This window comes from Ascaphus truei, chromosome 10, assembly GCF_040206685.1.
Source record: "Ascaphus truei isolate aAscTru1 chromosome 10, aAscTru1.hap1, whole genome shotgun sequence".
Lineage (NCBI taxonomy): Eukaryota > Metazoa > Chordata > Amphibia > Anura > Ascaphidae > Ascaphus > Ascaphus truei.
Genome location: NC_134492.1, coordinates 20,938,919 through 20,957,925, shown reverse-complemented (window position 1 = coordinate 20,957,925; position 19,007 = coordinate 20,938,919). Strand labels below are relative to the sequence as shown.

At 43.5% G+C, this 19,007-nt stretch overlaps 2 protein-coding genes across 5 annotated transcripts in view; one reads left to right on the top strand and one right to left on the bottom strand.

Annotated features, from left to right (window-relative positions):
* LOC142503619 (uncharacterized) overlaps positions 1–6,484 on the top strand; it is a 24,820-nt gene extending 18,336 nt beyond the window's left edge. The window contains exons 3-5 of the mRNA XM_075616143.1: positions 42–323; positions 1,446–1,606; positions 4,263–6,484. Of these exons, the coding sequence (XP_075472258.1) occupies positions 42–323; positions 1,446–1,606; positions 4,263–4,307 (488 nt within the window). The 3' untranslated portion in view covers positions 4,308–6,484. The remainder of the gene's footprint in view (positions 1–41; positions 324–1,445; positions 1,607–4,262) is intronic.
* Positions 5,559–19,007, bottom strand: CCDC159 (coiled-coil domain containing 159). 4 transcript variants are annotated; one of them, XM_075616140.1, is made up of 12 exons: positions 18,855–19,007; positions 16,545–16,641; positions 15,486–15,516; positions 14,657–14,817; positions 13,574–13,655; positions 12,081–12,267; positions 11,479–11,546; positions 10,965–11,083; positions 10,588–10,688; positions 9,299–9,381; positions 8,034–8,174; positions 5,559–7,541 (listed from the first exon to the last, which is right to left on the bottom strand). In XM_075616140.1, exons 2-12 carry the CDS (start codon positions 16,608–16,610, stop codon positions 7,402–7,404), a joined length of 1,179 nt encoding a protein of 392 aa, XP_075472255.1. In that variant the 5' UTR covers positions 16,611–16,641; positions 18,855–19,007; the 3' UTR covers positions 5,559–7,401. The 4 variants fall into 4 exon arrangements, 3 of the variants coding, with proteins under 3 accessions (XP_075472255.1, XP_075472256.1, XP_075472257.1); XM_075616141.1 differs by having other exon boundaries at positions 10,965–11,041; XR_012804062.1 differs by having other exon boundaries at positions 7,403–7,541; positions 9,295–9,381.

The following is a 19,007-nucleotide window of genomic DNA, read 5'->3' as shown; positions in this document are numbered from 1 at the left end:
TAAGCTGTCTCACCATCTGATTCATGTTTCCATGATGTTAGAGACCACGGACAGTGTCACAGAAAGACCTTCCCTCAGCACTCTGGGGCTCCCAGCAGTTCAATCACAGTCCAACACGGAGCCACCAGCAGTCGCCACGCAGGCTGCTACTGTGACCTCTGCCTTTCACACAACCTGGATGGCAGCGATCACCACCAGCGTATTCAGAACTACCACTGCAAGTCCCACCGGCCCTGCCACGGGAAGCACCATGACCTCCCGCACCATGAGGACAGAGGGGCAGAAGAAGCCGTCTGTGCTGAACGTGGGAGATGATGAAAAAGGTGAGACCTGTTTATTGTTTGACAAGAGCTTATGCTCTGATGCTGCAGGAGAAAGACACAGGGGCATGTGAGAAAGTACTTCACTAAAGGTGTACTGGATGCATGGAACAACTTCCCAGTGGAGGTACTGGAGAGCATGCCGAAAGGAATATTAAATACTTGGTTATGATACAACAGAGCCTCTAGCTAGGCAATAAAGGTTAGAAATTGGGGAGGATCAAAGGTTTCACTACATGCAAGAAGGGTAGTAAAGACGACGACGGAGTGTACCAGCAAACCTCTCACAGGTTCCACCGGTCTATTCCGCATCACACAACAATTACACTGCAGACATCAAGCGTCCGGGTGCAGGTGAGGCTAAGCCATAGTGCAGCAGTAGTCTTATTCAAGTGAAGGATGCGTAGAGGCACCGTTTAGTAAACATAGTCCGTAGGTCACTTCTTTTTAAGTAGGGAAAATGTGCAGCCTCGCTGCGCCAAATGTAGAACTCCAGGAAATCGGTCCCATGACTGTTAAGCAGAATAGAAAGTGAAGACTCCTGAGCTGCTCTGTATGCAGGAAAGCAGTTGGCTGGGAGGCCGCACCAGTGTTGCAGAACTGGGGCCCTTTTGCTTGCACCGTTGCACTGTAAACTTCAGGGTTTTTTATTGTTAAGTATATTTCTATCAGAAAAGGTCCTGATTCTTTTTTATATATCGCGGTCAAAAAGAACAGGTCTCAAAACCCGAATGCTGATCACATAACATTGTAGAGGTCTGTGTCATTTGACGTAATTTGTGATTTTAATCAATATTTTTGGGTCAGAGCCCTATAACTTTACATTTCTTTATTGTTTATTTAACTCTGGCAGTAGTGGGGTTAATGAATTCTGTTGCTATATGTATATCTTTATATAGCACCATCCATATACATGGGACATAATATATCATGGGAATAAGCGCTCAACATAGAAGTAACATTAGAAAATGGAGTCCCTGTTCCGAAGAGCTTACATTCTAATACCAGTTTAGCCTCCTCGTTTCAAGCCATTGCTTTGGCAGTGAAGATGTTAAGTGTGTCATTGTACTCACAATGCGGTCTATAGCGCTGTTGTTTTCTGACCTGTGTTTTCTCTGCACTTAGAGCAAAGTTATTATACCAAAAACAGCTCCAATCCACTCTTTGTGATGATCGTTTCCATATTTACCATCATGATTGTAATGGTCGTGGTTGTCGTGGGCTTTCACCGGTACCGGCGGAGGAACAGCCGGACAGAATTCAGACGTCTGCAAGACCTTCCAATGGTGAGAGCACAGTGCGCCAACCCAACACGCAGATCACGGCCCAGACCATCCCTGCAGCATAAGCATGGCTACACCACACTACAGCCGCTAAATCCAGTTGTTTAAATAAACCTTGATCTTACAGGATAATTAAACACTCCACACACTTCCAGGTTATTCTCTGGCTGTTGAGAAAGACAGACAGAGAAAGAAGTGCTGGATAGATGAGGGGGATTGTGCGTATTCGAGCTAAAGAAAGATGAAAAAGTGATATTACAAGCAAGGCAAAACCCAGCATCTGATCCGACCATACACCGCTGAGGTCGCCATATTTGTCTCAGAAAAAAAAAAAATAGAGATATCTCTATATCGATCTGAACCCCATTATAACCGGGATCGCGATGAAAAACAAATGGCCATCGCGATCAGGGGACCCGGCAGCACCCCCACGCAGGACTTACCCGGGCAGGGTGCTGGGGATCCGACACCACGGGTCAGCCATCGCGCAGGGGGTAGTGGTGGTGTCTTGGTCTCCATGTGTAGGTAGCAATAAAGCATTGAATAGTAGTGAGAGGGAAAAAATGGCTGTCGCGATCAGGGAACCCGGGGGGGGGGGGGGGGGGGTGGTGTGTGTGTGTGTGTGTGTGTGTGGCCCCAATGACATTTTTGGAGTTTTATCATTCACAGCATTATGTAACAGAGTAATAATACTCAATGGGAAACTGAAAATGCAGCTTTAAGGTGAAGGCTCAAATTATATTTCATGCAAGAGGATAGAATGACAGTGGCTTACGGCCAGGTGTCTTGAACACTCCATGTGTGGGGGCTAACAAGTGAATGGAGGTATACAGAGTAAGAGAAGAGTACAGAGCAGGTTACACCGAGGGCAGTTTAAGGTGTAGATGAAAGGAAACAGAGCATGACATCTCTAGAGCTACTGAGGTCCAGGATATGAGTGCCGGGATATAAAACCTGAGAACTCTAGGACTAAAACACAGGAAATAGGTGAATGCATATGGAGTCTGTCTCATCTAAGGCTGGGCAGCTTAGGCAATGCAGGTAAAGCCTGATCTAAATTTCTGGATGTCCTATTAGATTAGGATCTGTCTTCTCATTAGCCTTCAACAATCACTTGATTTAATGATGCCCTATGTCAAGTATATAGGTATATAGCGATATATGACACCTCCATGTCTAACTTCCCTTCTCTCCTTGTGCTAAATATGGTACAGAACTTTGGAGATTACACCATTTTTCTAACCCGCTCCGTTTTCTTTGTTCCTGCAGCCCAAATCCCAGTATAACTATGGCATAGAAGGGATTATTGATTACACGTGTGTGTGTGTGTATCCCCGCACATTGCAAATCCTGGAAGTTTGCCAAAAACCTTTAAAAACAAGAGCCACGTTATCACCGCTTTACATGCGGATCCGTGGTCTAGTGGATCACGCTATAACGGGGTTGAGCTGTATATCTCGTTACATTTGATAATACCAGTGCTCACCGATTATTCAATTAAATATATCCTTACCTCTGTCTTCAAATAGACTTATTTGTATAACATGAATTAAATAGAAGTAGGCGGGTTAGTCCAGTTGCGATAGTGCAGAATAAATATTTCAGTATGAGGTGATGCATATTTATGTGGACTAACAAATGATATTTTAGGACGAGTTTTCCAGAGTTCTCTCTTCTTTAGGACGGGCAATACTGATTTACAAAGAGTCCATGAGGTTAACACTGTAAAATCCGAGATCAATCTAAGGCAGATGGAATAATATTTACTATCCCCTCTATCTACCTCATTTGTTTTAGATTCTCTTCGATTTTTACATCTGTGTTTAACTCTTGGAATCTCGGTAAATCAGTATTGCCCTTTCTGAGGAAGAGCGAGAACTCTCGAAAGCTCGTCTTATATCATTTTAGTCCAAATAAAAAAGGTATCACATAATACTGAAGTACTCCCATGCAGAATAACATGAAATGCTCAGTTAAAAGAAAAGCATTTTTTTATTGCAAAAAAGTCACACGTAGATCTACACCCATTCATGCAAATAATTATCATTTACGTATTGCTCCGTTCTATCCGTCAAAGAAACGACTCGTATTTATCGGCGTTGTACAGACTTGTACATCAACAGATTCTACTTCTCAAACATAAAATGCATAAATGATATTTAGAAAAATTGTAGACTATTTTCGTCTGAACTAATCTGCTTTTATTTCAAGTGAATTCACTGGAGGACAGTATCTGTCAATGGGAAAAGGGATCCCTGTTAGTTACTTTTTTAATTCTTTATATCACTAAGCATAATGAAGTTTCTGTAAACGAGCGGATACATAAGTCAGCTCCTCTCTGAACTGTCAGTGGGTAATATCTCGCACTCATCACTCCATGATCTCATGCTTATGTAATACGAGACAGCGGTTGTGTTCTGGGTTATGCGTTTTGACTTGCAAGGCATCAAGAAGCTTAAGTACCGGAGAATAGGATAAACCTGTCATGATCTGTTAAAGCGCATACGGTCTTTAAGTTGCAATGATACGGTTTTGAATATAGCTCGTTACTAGAGGAAAGTAATGCGTTTAAAAAAAGCAATGGGCTCAGGGCCCTTTTAGTACCAGACTTATTCTAGTGTTATATTGTTACTCACCATGTTTTCTTCTGCATTCTTAGGATGACATGATGGAGGATACCCCACTGTCTCTGTACAGTTATTAGAGGGGAGGCCCCGAAAGCTGTGATCCTTATTGTGCACAAGACTAAAAAGAAATACCTATTTTTTTTGTGTGTGTGTGCGTGCACGGGAACAAAGAGAACCTGCCTGGAGGGGGTTTCCAGACTTCATCCTCCCTCTCCCAGGTCCCCATCGTGCCTTCAGTCACTGCAGTTTAAATGAAGTTCTTGTGGAGGACATCTGCACAGGATCCCCCTTGCAGAACACGTTATTGGTGGCAAGTGGTGCAGCCCTGAGGTTGCTGTTAATTTATATCCACACTGTTTCATACACCTATCTCCCGCACTGCTTTGCCGAGTGATTCGGTGTGAGATTTTGCTTGTGTGCTTGTCACGTTCTCCTGTCACCCCCCCCCCCCCCCCACACACACACGCACTCTTTACAATCAATTCACAAGGATGACAGGAACCGTTTTTGAAGTGATACCATAGAAGCCATCAGCAAAAGGATGATGTAAATGCTGAGCAGCAGATCAAAGGGATTTGAAACCAAACAGGAGCTAATTAACATTTCTGCACTGAATCGTATAGCAATAAGGCATTTCAGGAATTCTTTAATCAGATTGCCTTTTTCCTCACATGTCCAATACCGCCGACTACTGCCAGAGAGCACATACACTATGCTGCAGTTTGTAAACAATATGGAATTATATGCTATTTCACCGGAGTTAAAAACCCAAATAAATAGTCCATGGTTCACTCAAGCTCCAGGAACCCCCGAGGACGAGGAGCAGAAAGAAGCACCTACCTATCCCGATTGTGGGGCAATCATCATATAATGGTCTTATTTGTTCAATTGCTGCATTCATCTGCTAAACTGAAGCGCAGTTATGAAGGGAGCAGAGGATTCATTCTTTGCAATATCTGCACATAGGGTAATTTCTCACTTGTCCCCTCATGCTATATTAACACCTAATAATCCCTTTACCCCAGGAATCATGCCTTGGACACTTAATTGTTGCTCTGGCTTTTAAGAGCAGTGACGGTTCAGTTTCATTCCATTGTACACCTGGTATTTATGCACAGAACAGGCACCAGTAAAGGCAGCTGCAGTGTGAGCGTCCTGCACCACTTAGCACTACTCTGTAATTCACCCTATTATAGGCAGTAGTAATGTGAAGACGTGGTTTATAAATGTTCTTGTAAATGGTAGGGGGCAACCAGACCTCGCTTACAAAGTCCACGGCCCAGATGCACAAAAGGATGCCAGGCTTTAGCACGTCTATATTCCCAGTCATATGAATGGGAGCTGAGGCATGCTAAAGCTTGGCACTTTTTTTTTTTAAGCCCAGATCCACAAAAGACAGTACAGAGGTCAGTGTTCAATAACTATAATTAATAAAAGCAATATCCACATTTATAATTCAGTGTTAACACTTGAACATAAAGACAAAAACCAGGATTCCCACACATACAATGGCGTTCCTGCGTGGTCCTCATAAGGGTCTTGGCAGCCGGAGGTCAAACTGGAAACGGACGTCTGCCGAAAAAGGACACTGTCTCGAACAAACCCCTACGCATTTCATACTTCTCTTTCTGAGTGTACTTTTTCAGTGAACTCCCGCTCACGGTTTGAGCTCCGGCTGCTGAGACCCTGGTGGAAACGCGGACAACGCAGGAACGCCATTGTATGTGCGGGACTCCCTTTTTGTTTACCTTCACATTTAGCACTGGATTGTACGTGCGGATATTGCTTTCATTGCTTTATAAAATCATTGAATACTGCCCCAATGCGCTCGGTATTCTGTTTCCTCTCGTTTGCACACGGTGTTGGGGAGGGACCTGGATCGCCCCTTGATGAAGAGAAGCTGCAAGAGGGATTTCAAGTCTTTTCCCCACCTGATTCATAGAGCTTTCTGCGCAGTTGACTGTTTGATGCCTATGTCAGTGACATTGCCCTAAAGAGGACATGGGAAATCATCACATTTCTTGGGTAAATAGTAGCGTCACTACCTAACCTTTACATATTCTGAAACCCAGGAACATTGTATCAGACTGAGTGCAATGTCACAAGCGGCTCAGGGCCGCTCTCTGCCAATATCCCACTGAATGCCCAGTTTGGTTGTGTCTGTTTAGGGGTTATAGGACTTGTGAAAGTTGCATTCAATGATTTCCCGTTTCTAGTTTTATTACTTGTTCAAATAAAAGTTATTTTCCCCAAATCTCTACGTTATCTATTTTTTTCTTCTTCCTTTTATTAAAATTATGTGGCAGCACAGGCCCCCATACCTTCGACAGCCACCTGTGCTGAAGCAGGGATATCCTGAAAACCTGAGCTGTTGGTTGCCCTTGAGGACTGGAGTTGCCCACCCTTGGCTCACAACCACACATTGTACCTGCACTAAAGGTCTTTACGGCACGTCAAACATTCGTGCTACTTTTAAACTACACCCAAGAAAACCTATTCATCTACCCCGACCGTTTGGAATGAATGGTACACGGATATCTACTGAAATAAAACTTATTAGCAGCAAAACAGGATTACAGAATTCAATACAAACAGCAGGAAATTATTATGGCTCCAGTGATCCAAATGGGGGATTTGGAAGTTGAGCAACAACAACATTTGACTGCCAGAGGGAACAGTACCGCAATGTATTACAGTCCCAGGGAGCAGGTAAGGGGTTAATGGGATAATCCTGATCGCAAAGACACCTGATAATTTGCTCCACCAGTGACAGTTTGCAGGTGGGTTTTAAAAAGGTTTGTTCATTTGTACCATGGTTTACAGCTTGAAACACTGCAGTTATTGCTACTTATTCCAGCAAAAAGCAACACCGCTCTGGTGTGTTACCCATTATCACGGGGCGCACTGTGGATGTGTAAATTAATTCCACACTTAGACGTAGGGAGATAAACTTCTGTACCATATAAAAAATAAAAGTCTTGTTCCCGTCAGTGATTATTGTCCCCACTCTTCATCCCACACTGATTGTTGCAGGTAACAGTCTGGTCTTTGCTTAGCTGGCACCTGTCCAGCTTCACACTAAAAGGAGAGAGTCAGGATAAACCCTGGCACTGTCGGTAACCAGCTCCTCAGTCATGGTCCTCCAAATAAAGGGACCTCAGTACTGAGCAGTCACAGGTCACTAAAGTTGAGTTCAGGAGGGCTGTCGGGAAGTCCATCCAGGTCATCACTGAAGTCGTCTACATTCAGGCTACTTCTGGTCTTGTCTCTGCTCCCCACCCCGCGGCTGGCGCTGGATTGATCTCTGGAGCCTGCGGATCACAACCAGTTTGATAAAAACTCATTGCAGGTTGTTTTCGATACATCTCCCCTTGGTTTTGAAAGCAGGGTTTACACAACACTACACATTAACCATTTGCATATGCAAAGGTTTGGTCTTAGAGGGGGGGTAATGCTACATATGCTGAAGCAGTCGTTTTTATAAATAAATCCCTATTGACGTCGATCAGGATATTTGGGCTTAACTGCTGATTCGGCGTATTTAGAATAGGGCCGTTAGAGGGAGAACAAGTTTTTATAACAAGTAGATTAACCAGCACACACAGACGCCCGCACAAATGTGAAGACTGCTTGGAAATAATCCCTCCGGTATTGAAGAGATCAATCTTATTAAAGTTGTGCCAGTTTGTTCACAAATGGTGTATGTGGACATTAAGTGGAAGGTGATTAACACCTTTTTCTGTTGCCAATCTTAAATATCCGTACATAAAACCTTTCTTAGCTCGTGGTCAGACCGTACTTACCATAAGAGGGAGCCGGGACATCCAGGCTGTAAGATGTGTCCTCGGAGCTGATGTCACCCAGGCTGATCTGGGAAGCAGTGTCTTCCCCCGAAGAGGACGACCGGATGCTTTTCTTTTTCCGCACTGTTGGTTTGGCTCGTTCTGTACATGTATACACGTTAGGGGATGGAATAAACGTCCCACCGTCTCCCCTTCACATCCAGCACAAGTCCTACAACATACTCCCTCCTTATTATCCACCCCAAACTAAGGAACCATAACACACAACCTCTTACCATCCAGCTCTCTCTCTCTCAGCTCTCTCTCTGAACCAAAACCCATAGCCTTCCTCTAATAGAACTTACGCCGCGTCCATGGTGTAGGCTTGCGCAGGTGCGAGCGTTTGTGCGGTGTCACACTAGCCTGTAGCAGGAGATTTTCTTGCCTGCAGACGCGACGAGGAGGCGTGGCAGTGACATCAGAGCTGGTTCGCCCTCATTAAACCGCACACGTGACCCTGCCGTCACGCGACGAGGAGCCATGTTGGGGGCGTGGCAATGACATCACGGAGCTGGTTCGCCCTCATTAAACCGCTTACGTGACCCTGCCACCTTGCTTCCAAGACAATTTTTTTTGTCTCTCCAAGCATAGCTCCTGCCGACGCTCACGTGCATGTGCATAGACTTTCTCATAGCCCTAATGTAACTCATCGCGCAGCATACGCACTCACGAACGCTCCATCACCATGGACGAGGCCATAGAGCGCTTAAACTTTCTACTAATAAAGCAAATATTGTAATAAAGCAAATATTGTAATGATGTCTTGTGATGAGACTTCTGAACAGTGCGGCATTAGAAGACTTTTTCCCCAGTTCTACAATTGATGGCAGCGGTGGGATCCCAGCCATACTTCAAAACCAGCACCAGCACAAATCTAAAATTCTATGGTTACCCAAAAAGAAAAAAGGAGTGCAGTAATATCAATTTTTTTTTATCTTTACTGGGAAGATTATTAGGGCAGTTAAAAAAAAAATATTGCTTTAATCTAAACCAAAATAGTTAGAGAAACTTTAGGAAAGACAAGGGCCAATTGACACTAATTTCCATAAAGAATATGCACATGTAGATTGTGCAAGGAATGGCATTTACCTGCTTAGGAATTGATAATGTCAGCTCTCAGTGTGACACGAAGAAAAGCCAAGTAGTTCTATTAAATGTACGAAGATAAATTTTCATCCTGCTAGTGGGTTAGGGAAAAACAGGCTTTGGTTTCTCATCTCACCTACCAGTTCTGTCTTTCCCGACTGAATGAGCGTACACTTTTCCCTCGAGAATTCTCACATCTTCATTGATGTCCCCAATCATGGATCTGTAAAGATTTCACAGAGATTTGCATATTCATACAATAAAGGAGCAATCCAAGCAATATCCTACATGTTTTTTTTTTTTAAATAAATCTGCTCTGTGGTATTAGATACTTACTACATTTTTTTTTTATTCAACTCAACTTAATGCCATTGTTATTGAGTTTTAATATATTGTACATACTTTGATTTCTATAGCAGGCTTTAGCCCCCCTCCCAAGCAGTAAAAGATCTTTGCAACGCTTTCCTGTTTGTGATAATTTGTTGCCTGATTGAAACTGAAAGGCAGCCATTAAGTGAACCCTGGAAGCAGCTCAGGTAATTTTTCAATAAAGGTAATCAAAAGCTGCATATATTAAAAGTAAAAATATATATAGATTTGTTTTTTTTTGTTTAAAGTGATGTTTAAGATGGGTGAGGGATATTCTCCCAATGATCGGGTCTCAGCTGTCCCAAGGATGTGTATATATAATTAAGTATAAGTCTTTGATCAAGGTGTATAAGAGCAGTGATAAGTGCTATGGGAGACTCAAATTGGCAATATATGCAGTGGTATATGAGTACTGGTAACGCTGTGTGGCTAGCTCAGATCTCCATATATACCATAAAGGTCCCAAACTAGCCCCAGCAAAACCAAAATGTACATACCATATCAGTCCATGATACTGAGATCTCCCTCTTGCAGCACAGCTCTGTCCTTGTTCAGTGGGTGCATCACGTCCAGCATAGTAGAAGGAAGGATGGTCCCAGGGGGGGCCTTGGCGGCTGCAACCAGTAGTGGCTAAAAATGATTTATTAGGTGGTCAAACAGAAGTACATGGTCACTTTGACGCGTTTCGGGACTTGCGTCCCTTTATCAAATTTGACCACCTAATAAATCATTTTTATCCACTACTGGTTGCAGCCCCCTCCTTCTCTTCGGTAGTGCTCCGCCAAGGCCCCCCCTGGGACCATCCTTCCTTCTAAAGTGATGTTTAGATTACCTCTTTAATCCATGTATTCTGTTCTTACCATTCTGCACACAGAATCATTTCTTCTTCCCTATACTTCTCCAATTGAAATTTGTGCACAATATAACCCTGGACAATCTGGCGCCAAGGCAGAGCTCTAACGATTGGACGCGTCAGAGCTTCGGACTTACTGACCCCAAGAAGGATTTTGTCGATGAACCTCCTTCCTGCATTAGAATTTTAGGATAACTCGGATGGTACCTGATCTGCAGCAGGTCTCGTTGCACTCCCTGTGTTTCAGACCTTGTTCTATTCAGCTCCACTGTCTGCGTGTGGTGACTGCTCAGCAAACCCTCCAGCACCTGAACACGAGCACAGAAACAAGGAAGGTATCTTATATTTCCGATAGACAAAGTTCCCTATGGATTTTGGCAATTTACCCCTTTCACTGCCAGAGAGACCCTGCAATGTGTTTAATGTGACAGTAAAGCCCCATCCCTCCTGTCAAAATATTGCAGAAAATTGTGTAGTTCATTGCAACAACATTTACAACAAAGTGTGACATACACACACACACACACACACACACACACACACACACACACACACACACACACACACACACACACAGCTCATACCTTAGCATTCCTGTCCTGCGCTCGCTTCACCTCCTGCCCCTCCGAGAGCTGGCGCAGCATGTCGTCCTCCTGTCGGCCTGCCGGGTGGAAGGAAAACGGGTAACAAAGGCCTGTGGTCCCTGCAGAATGAGGCTGCAATGGTCACAGGACAGTATGTTTGGGGAATGAGAAAGGAGTTAACAAAAGCAGTGATACATTATACTGTAACAGAAAAAAGTGAATGTGTTTGTACCAACTAGAACATGAAAGTAATTGGAAACCAGGAGATGTAAATTGTGATTGGCGCCCTGTGACATTGTAATCTAGAGGCAATTAATCCCCTTTGTTGTCATAGCAGCCCATGCTTTCACCATTGATGGAGGGCAACAAGCACATTGGTGATAAGCCCTGCCACTCACTAACTGTTACAAGAAGAATTTGCTAATCAACTGCAGTTTGTCTGCAATTTGTTTACACGCCGCAGCTCTAAATCCAGACCCACCGCAGTTGGGATTCTGATTAGGATTACACTTACGCAGTCTTTGGTGGAGGTAGTCAATGTCTTTCCGCAGACTTTCATACTCTTTCCAAAGGAGTCTTTTGCTGTAATACACAGGAATAGCAACGTTACGAAACGTGACAGTTGGGTTAATTTGCATTGCTGGCCCCCCCCCCATACATCTGTAACAGGCTGAAATCCTGTCTGTAAGTGCTGGAGATCTTAAAATCTCTCTGACAACTGTGTACATTGGGAATGCATAAACAGCAGCACATTTAGAAACCCTTCTAAATTGGATTTTACGTCAATATTTCTTTAGAAAACCCAGTTCTGGCAACAGCTGTTTTACTGCATCAAGACTTTTGAACTTGTATTTGGAAGACATGTAATTATTCCTTTAATGTGACTATTTGTTAATACAGGAATAATGGAAACTGTCATATTTGTTGAAGAACCTGCACCTTACTGTAGGATTCTAGATTGTTGCACTGTAGTAACTACACGTAGAAGTGCCAAGAGCGGATCATTTACACACATCTCCCCATTGTTTTTGTTCACATCTTCCCTTTACCAGACGACCCTCCCAGCAGTGTGCACGGACTATTCCAACCCGACAGAGTTGAGGGGGAGGTGCTTACTTCTCATTCACTTCCTGTATGATGCTGGCTGTACAGCGCTGTCCCGGGCTCTGCTCTAGAGGGTCCCTCGCTTTCTCCCGTAGGTGTCTCAGTTGATCGGATAGCTCTTGTCTAAGTCCCTGCACCTTCTTCTCCAGCACGGAGTCGCACACGTCCCCCTGAAGCCCCCGAAGCCTGCACATCTCCTCTGTTAAAGACACCCCCCCAAAAAACAGATTACTGTTGCCCATGAATACATACATCTCTCATGAACACAACAGGGGAGTTCGGTTTTTGTTTCAACAAACATTACGTCACGTAAGGGGTTAAACCCTCCTCGTACGTCTTTGCATGCACCTCTGGAAGTGAAAGGGTTTAGGTGGATAAAACAATGACTTTACCCTTCTCTCCCTCTCTCCATACCAGTGGTTTACAACCTTTTTTTGGTTAAGGAACCCTATGTTAAATTCTAAGGAACCCCAACCCTCTCTAATAGCGTGTTTGACTTCAGATGCATTGTAAATTCTTTAGGGATTCCCGGGGAACCCTAGGCTTCCTAGTTGAAAAACACTGCTCCATACACTAGCTAAAGTGTCCAACTTCACACAGGCTGCACTACTCGGACGTCATAAAGTCCTGCTTTGCACGGGTCTCTCTCCCTCACCCTCCCTATTCCCCTTCTCATCTCTCTCCCATCCATCACTTTCCTTTATTACCCGATGTCCCCCATTCTTCCTGCCTCTCTCTCCTTCTCCGGCATTTTTACTTTCTCATCATGTGCCAACTGACTTTCTCTTTCTTTGTCTGCTTTCAGTGTAAACTTTATAGCGATGTCTCTCCTTATCAGCCACCAGGCTGTGTGTATTTTTATGTCACCAGTATGATGCCACATGCCAGATACATAGCCTACCAAGTACAACACCCAGTGGGTGACTAGCTTGAGAAATTATAATAACTCTAACGTTCCTAGCAGCCCCTTTGGAGTGCTCGAGAGATCCACACCATGACAGGTCGCCTTATTTTGATACATAAAGTAATTTTTCCAAGTAAGTTTGGCTGTTCTAGGTATTATAGTTTGGGCGCGCATAAGGAGACAAACATTCTGAAATTAGAATTATATATATTATCTATCACACACATTTTTTTATATTTAACCGCATTGTTGCCAGCATCGCATTGTTTTGCAGTGAAGCCGTTAACGCGTGTGTTCTTCTCAGCATCATTCTACATAACTCAGAGACAACTGGACCTTGTAACCTGCCCCTGCAGGGTGCTTATTATTCCAGAAACAATGTGTCTATTAGCGTATTTTAAGATAATGCAAAAGACAATGGGCCATATATCCATAGTGGTGCTAAGCCATAACACAAGTTAAAAGGCTTGCAAGGTGTTTTCTAGCGCTGGAAAGTGCCTTACGGCAGAAGACTGTTTAGTAAATATGGGCCAATATCCCATTGGTGGTATGTTACATTTTATTTTGCAGAAGCCCTTACACACAGGTACCGGCCTCCTACCTTCCAGGCTCTGCATTCTGTGCTGCTGATATTCCCGGTCTCGATCCAGCCTGCCTATAGCCTGATGAAGGGAGGCGATCATCTGCGGAGGAAAGGTTATTTTGACCCATTGGAACCAAGGAGTGATAATTCTCATGTTGACTAGGAAGCCATTCATAACCCAGATACATAGCAACGGATTAATAGAGATTAGTCACCCTCCGGCATCATTCCTTCTATTCTGTACTTGTATTTACACAATGAATATCGGAATCCCATGACTGTACTGGACTCTGCTCAACCCATCTCTACTGTCGGGTTCCAGGTTTATGCTCCTCCATCTTCTTAGCATTTAAATGTTACCCTCCCCACCCCCCATTTACATATATACCAATGTGCATAAAGTGGCATTAGCTCTTGGTATGTTTTAGCTGTAATAGATGCAGCAGAGCTATAACTGTAAGGCAATGTAATTATCTAAGCTACCGTTTGATCCGTTCTCCTGTGATCGATCGGCAAAGATTCTGCTTCCCGGGGCACGCAATATGGCGGCTTATTTCAAAAGAGGAATTGCTGTGGCTTCCTAAATGAGTGCAACCCAAGGACGCGTAATTAATTAAAACTCCTTAAAAAAGGTCATAAAGAGTGTGTGGGGGAAGGCAGTGCGTATTATCTAATACTACACAACGGATCTATTAAAAACAAATAGGATTTTGAAGGTAATGCTAGTTTAAAGGTGTATATTATATCTTTAGGACCCTTTTCAATGTACACGTTTCTACGGTGAGCATGATGCGTCATTATTAAACTTGCTATTTGATTGAAAATGCCTTCACATGCTTAAAGCATAACTTTTCATATTGATCAAATGGCCTCAAAATGGCCCAATACCTATTTTGGAGCCCCGTACAACTACATTTTATTTTTAAATATTATGTTCATAGCAACAATATTGTCACAAATTTACAAGAACAGAATAACAGTGAAGATACGGCTGACATACTTGCTGGGACGTTCTATCTGATTAACAGAAGTACAATGTAAGGGCAGCATGGTATTACTCCCCATTATATATACAGGTGTTCAATAGCAGTGATATATAACCTTGGCCTGTGACAGTAGCTGACTGCTCATGTCCACAATGTCCTCAGAAGAGACCCCACTGTTGAAGCTCCGTACACAGGAAGCACATGGGACGTCAGGTTTCGTTGGTGCATCTTCATAGAGAGTCGTCTTCCCATTTGGAAAATCAAAGTGACGTTCTCCTGGATGTGCGCAGAATAGCACAGATTTTAGGGTCTATAGCGTGTCTCTCAACCTTTTCTGCCCCACAGGGCACCCCTATAGAGATGATTCCATTGCTGGGGTACCACATCATTTTATCAATTGTGACATTTCTTAAGTTCCAATAATACTGAAAATAAGCATCTAATTACAATACAATGTTACACGTGACAGTTTTATCATAATTGACTGTTAGTAAATGTAATTGTAAAATTCAGTTTTTCTGTTACGGGGGCGCGGCCATGACGTCACCCGGCAGGTTCGCCCTCATTGGCTGAACCGCCGGGGGCGTGCCTTATCGCTCAACGCGAGTCCTGCTCTCAATTCTATTGAGAGCAGGAGCATCTCTCGCCCGAGCGCTGCGGCCCCCCCTCGCAGCGGGTCCGGCGCCATTGAGGGGAGGGCTCTCGTCCGTGCAGCGTCCGCCACAGCTGGCGCTGTAGAAGGCAGCGGGGGCAAGGCCTTAGGGTGGTGTTAGCGTTGGTTCTGATCTGGAGCTCAGTCACTGGAAGCTTTAAAAATTTAGTCTTGGTCCCAAATACCATTGTTACAGTCTTGTAAGTACTTTTAGTATACCTTTAGTAGCACAGAATCATTTAACCCTTTCAGTGCCAGAGGAGCTTTCTAGCACACAAACATACAGACTTACTTTGAGCGAGGTCTCTGCTGTACAGTCTCTCCTGTAATTAGGAAATCAGACAGAAGGTGAAGTAAGGGAGAAGTTATAGGGAAAGCATATACACCAATTATAAAGTAGAGCCGCCGCTCTGCTGGAGCTCACACGGAACAAACGAAGCCTGGGGTGGCCAACTCCAGTCCATAAGGGCCACCGACAGGTCAGGTTTTAAGGATATCCCTGCTTCAGCATAGGTGGCTCAGTCATTGATTGAGCCACCTGTGCTGAAGCAGAGATATCCTTAAATCCTGACCTGTTGGTGGCCCTTGATGACCGGAGTTGCCCACTCCTGAACTAAGCAGTGGTTCCCACTCCAGTCTTCAAGGACCGCTAACAATCCAGGTTTTAATATATCCTCACATTAGCACAGGTGGCCCAATCATTTTGACTGAACCACCTGTGCTGAAGCAGGGGTATGCGTAAAACCTGCACTATTAGCAGTCGTTGAGGACTGGAGATTTGAACCTCTGCAATTATTGTATTAGTCAAAGTCCCTCCACCCTCCCCAGAAACTGCACGAGCGCCTCTAATAACTGTATTCATTATTTTTTTATTTATATATAATTTTTAAATAACGTATTTTGGAAGAGGAGAAAGTCTCAATAAGTACAACGATTTAGAAAAGGCTGCAAGACGTTAAAATAAGATTATTTTCTGTTATAAGTAGGGGTGGGCACTACGTATGGAAATATTAAGAGAGGCACCTGATTAGTTTAGTATATATTTGCCAATACAACCAATATAAATTAAAGCCGTATTGCCCCTATATTTATACTCACTGTGTAATTACTGCATATTAATACATTGCTAAATTGTCAATAAACGTGGTGTCATTAGTCTGAGGTTGCTTAATCTATTTCAGAACATACAAAGATACACAACACAAGCAAATGTGAGACAATGTGCATCATCCATGTGCTTATTTATTTCACATTTGCAACTGACCCACCCTGTGATTTACGTCACACACAAACATACAGTCACTATGGCCTTTCTTTTTGCACCGGGCACTGATGCCCCTTAGCTTCGGACCTTGATTTTAGCCATGTTGCTGTCTGTTGCTGTCAGTATGGAGTCCAGCTGCGTGTCCCAGTTCATGGTTCTGCCGCTTGCCTGGATGAGTCGATGCCTGGAAAAAACAAGCAGATATTTCACGGTCACGAAGAAAATAAATACTGTAATACATTTATAATTGTAACTACCACGCAACACGTTGCTGGATCCTCTGGGGCTAAAGGACTTCATTTATCCGTACAAATTATATAACACACAATAAATCACTAGGCAGCAAAAACGTCGGGATCGCTTTATTGGAATCTCCCGGCTGCAAATATGAGAAATACAAATACATAAAAACTTGAGGGGAAAAAAAGCAACCGATTGCAATATATTTTTTTCTTTGATGAATCCGGTGTTTTTTGCCCCAGTCTTGCACAGGGAGACGGACACACTTTCCTTTTTAACACTTCCAGGAAATCTACATCACTGGAGTGCAACAGCATTAATAGGGGAGGAAAGGCTCATTGCTCACAGCATGTAAAAAAGGAACCCTGTGTTAGTTTAGTATACAGTGTTGTAGTATTTCATACAATAGAAACATATCCAGTCAGGCACACTGCAGTCCGTTTGGTGCCTGGGTTGTCCAGAGCAATGTAAATAGATCAGTGTTTTTCAACCAGGGTTCCAAGGAACCCTTGGGTTCCCCGGGCATTCCAAAAGGGTTCCCTGTAATTTTCAGGTCATTTTAAAATTGTACCGAAAACAGAAGAATTTACAATGCATCTGATCTCAGACGTGCTATTAGAGAGGGTTGGGGCTCCTTACAATGCATCTGATCTCAGACACGCCATTAGAGAGGGTTGGGGTTCCTTACAATGCACCTGATCTCAGACACGCTATTAGAGAGGGTTGGGGTTCCTTACAATGCACCTGATCTCAGACGTGCTATTAGAGAGGGTTGGGGTTCCTTACAATGCACCTGATCTCAGACGTGCTATTAGAGAGGGTTGGGGTTCCTTACAATGCACCTGATCTCAGACGTGCTATTAGAGAGGGTTGGGGCTCCTTACAATGCATCTGATCTCAGACACGCCATTAGAGAGGGTTGGGGTTCCTTACAATGCACCTGATCTCAGACGTGCTATTAGAGAGGGTTGGGGTTCCTTACAATGCACCTGATATCAGACGTGCTATTAGAGAGGGTTGGGGTTCCTTACAATGCACCTGATCTCAGACGTGCTATTAGAGAGGGTTGGGGTTCCTTACAATGCACCTGATCTCAGACATGCTATTATATAGATTTGAGGTTCCTCAGAATTTCACATAGGGTTCCTTAACCAAAAAAAAGTTGGAAACCACTGAAGTTTATATATACACAGTATAGATCGGACCACTTAATTTATCTTGCAGAAAAATCACTACATTTTCATGAAAATCTGAGCATTTATAGGTCTGTCACAGCAGATTACTACATCTAAGAATATATTAATAAACATATAAATATTCTTTGGAATTGGTGACGGCGTGATGACCTCATCCAGTGCGTAGTTGCAAAATGGTGTTTAGTGAAGAAGGTAAACATGTCACAAAGTGCTTGAGGCAGAGCATGAATTATGGTCCAAAACACTGACATAAAATGTTTGCTAATAAAGGATGGTCACCAGGAGGAAGGCTGAAAAAAAACTAATTTGCAATACAATGTATCGTTTAGAAGTGGGAGCAGCGCTATCGATGATGCAATCACACGGTGGCGTTCTCGTCTTCGGGCGGGCGTTTTAGCAGGCGGACATTTTTAACCATACTTTGATCTCAAACTTTATAGTAATTTTAGTGTCTCAGATTAGATTACAACAGTTTAAGGCTGCGCTTATACGCGTCAAAACAAATGCATTGCCGCCGTCGCGTGCGCTTATTGTAAGCGTCGCGCGACGCCTTATTCACGATCGCTGGAAATCATCTCAATTTGATTTTTGCAGCGACCGCAGCGTGGCGTCACCGACACTATAAGCGTAACACTTTTCCGCGCTACAAAGGAAAATCTCCTATTTCTCGTTGAATGACCATGAACCTCCCTGCGACTTGTTGCCACATTACAGTGACATAAATTTACTTAACATCAGTTGCTTGTCTACATTGCGCTTCTTATATAGTGTTAATCAACAGAACAGACCTACAATAGTGCGAATGTTCATAGGGATTGAGCGAAAAATATATAAAATGATGATACACAACTAAAGGGCACCCTTTTCCCTGAAAGCCAGGCACTCCCAGGTCTTTTATATGATATATATATACACACAGTATATGGGGTGTTAGATATAATGACATTAATGTATCTCTCACCCGCAGCTTCTAGCTCTTTCCTCCGCTCCGGATTATTCAAACCGTCTCCCAGTTACTAGGCGTCCCGTGCCGTTTAACGGCCCCGCGAAAGGAATCCTGGGAGTTGTAGTTTCCGACACGCTCCGGCACAGCAGCCGTTAATACCTAGAAAAC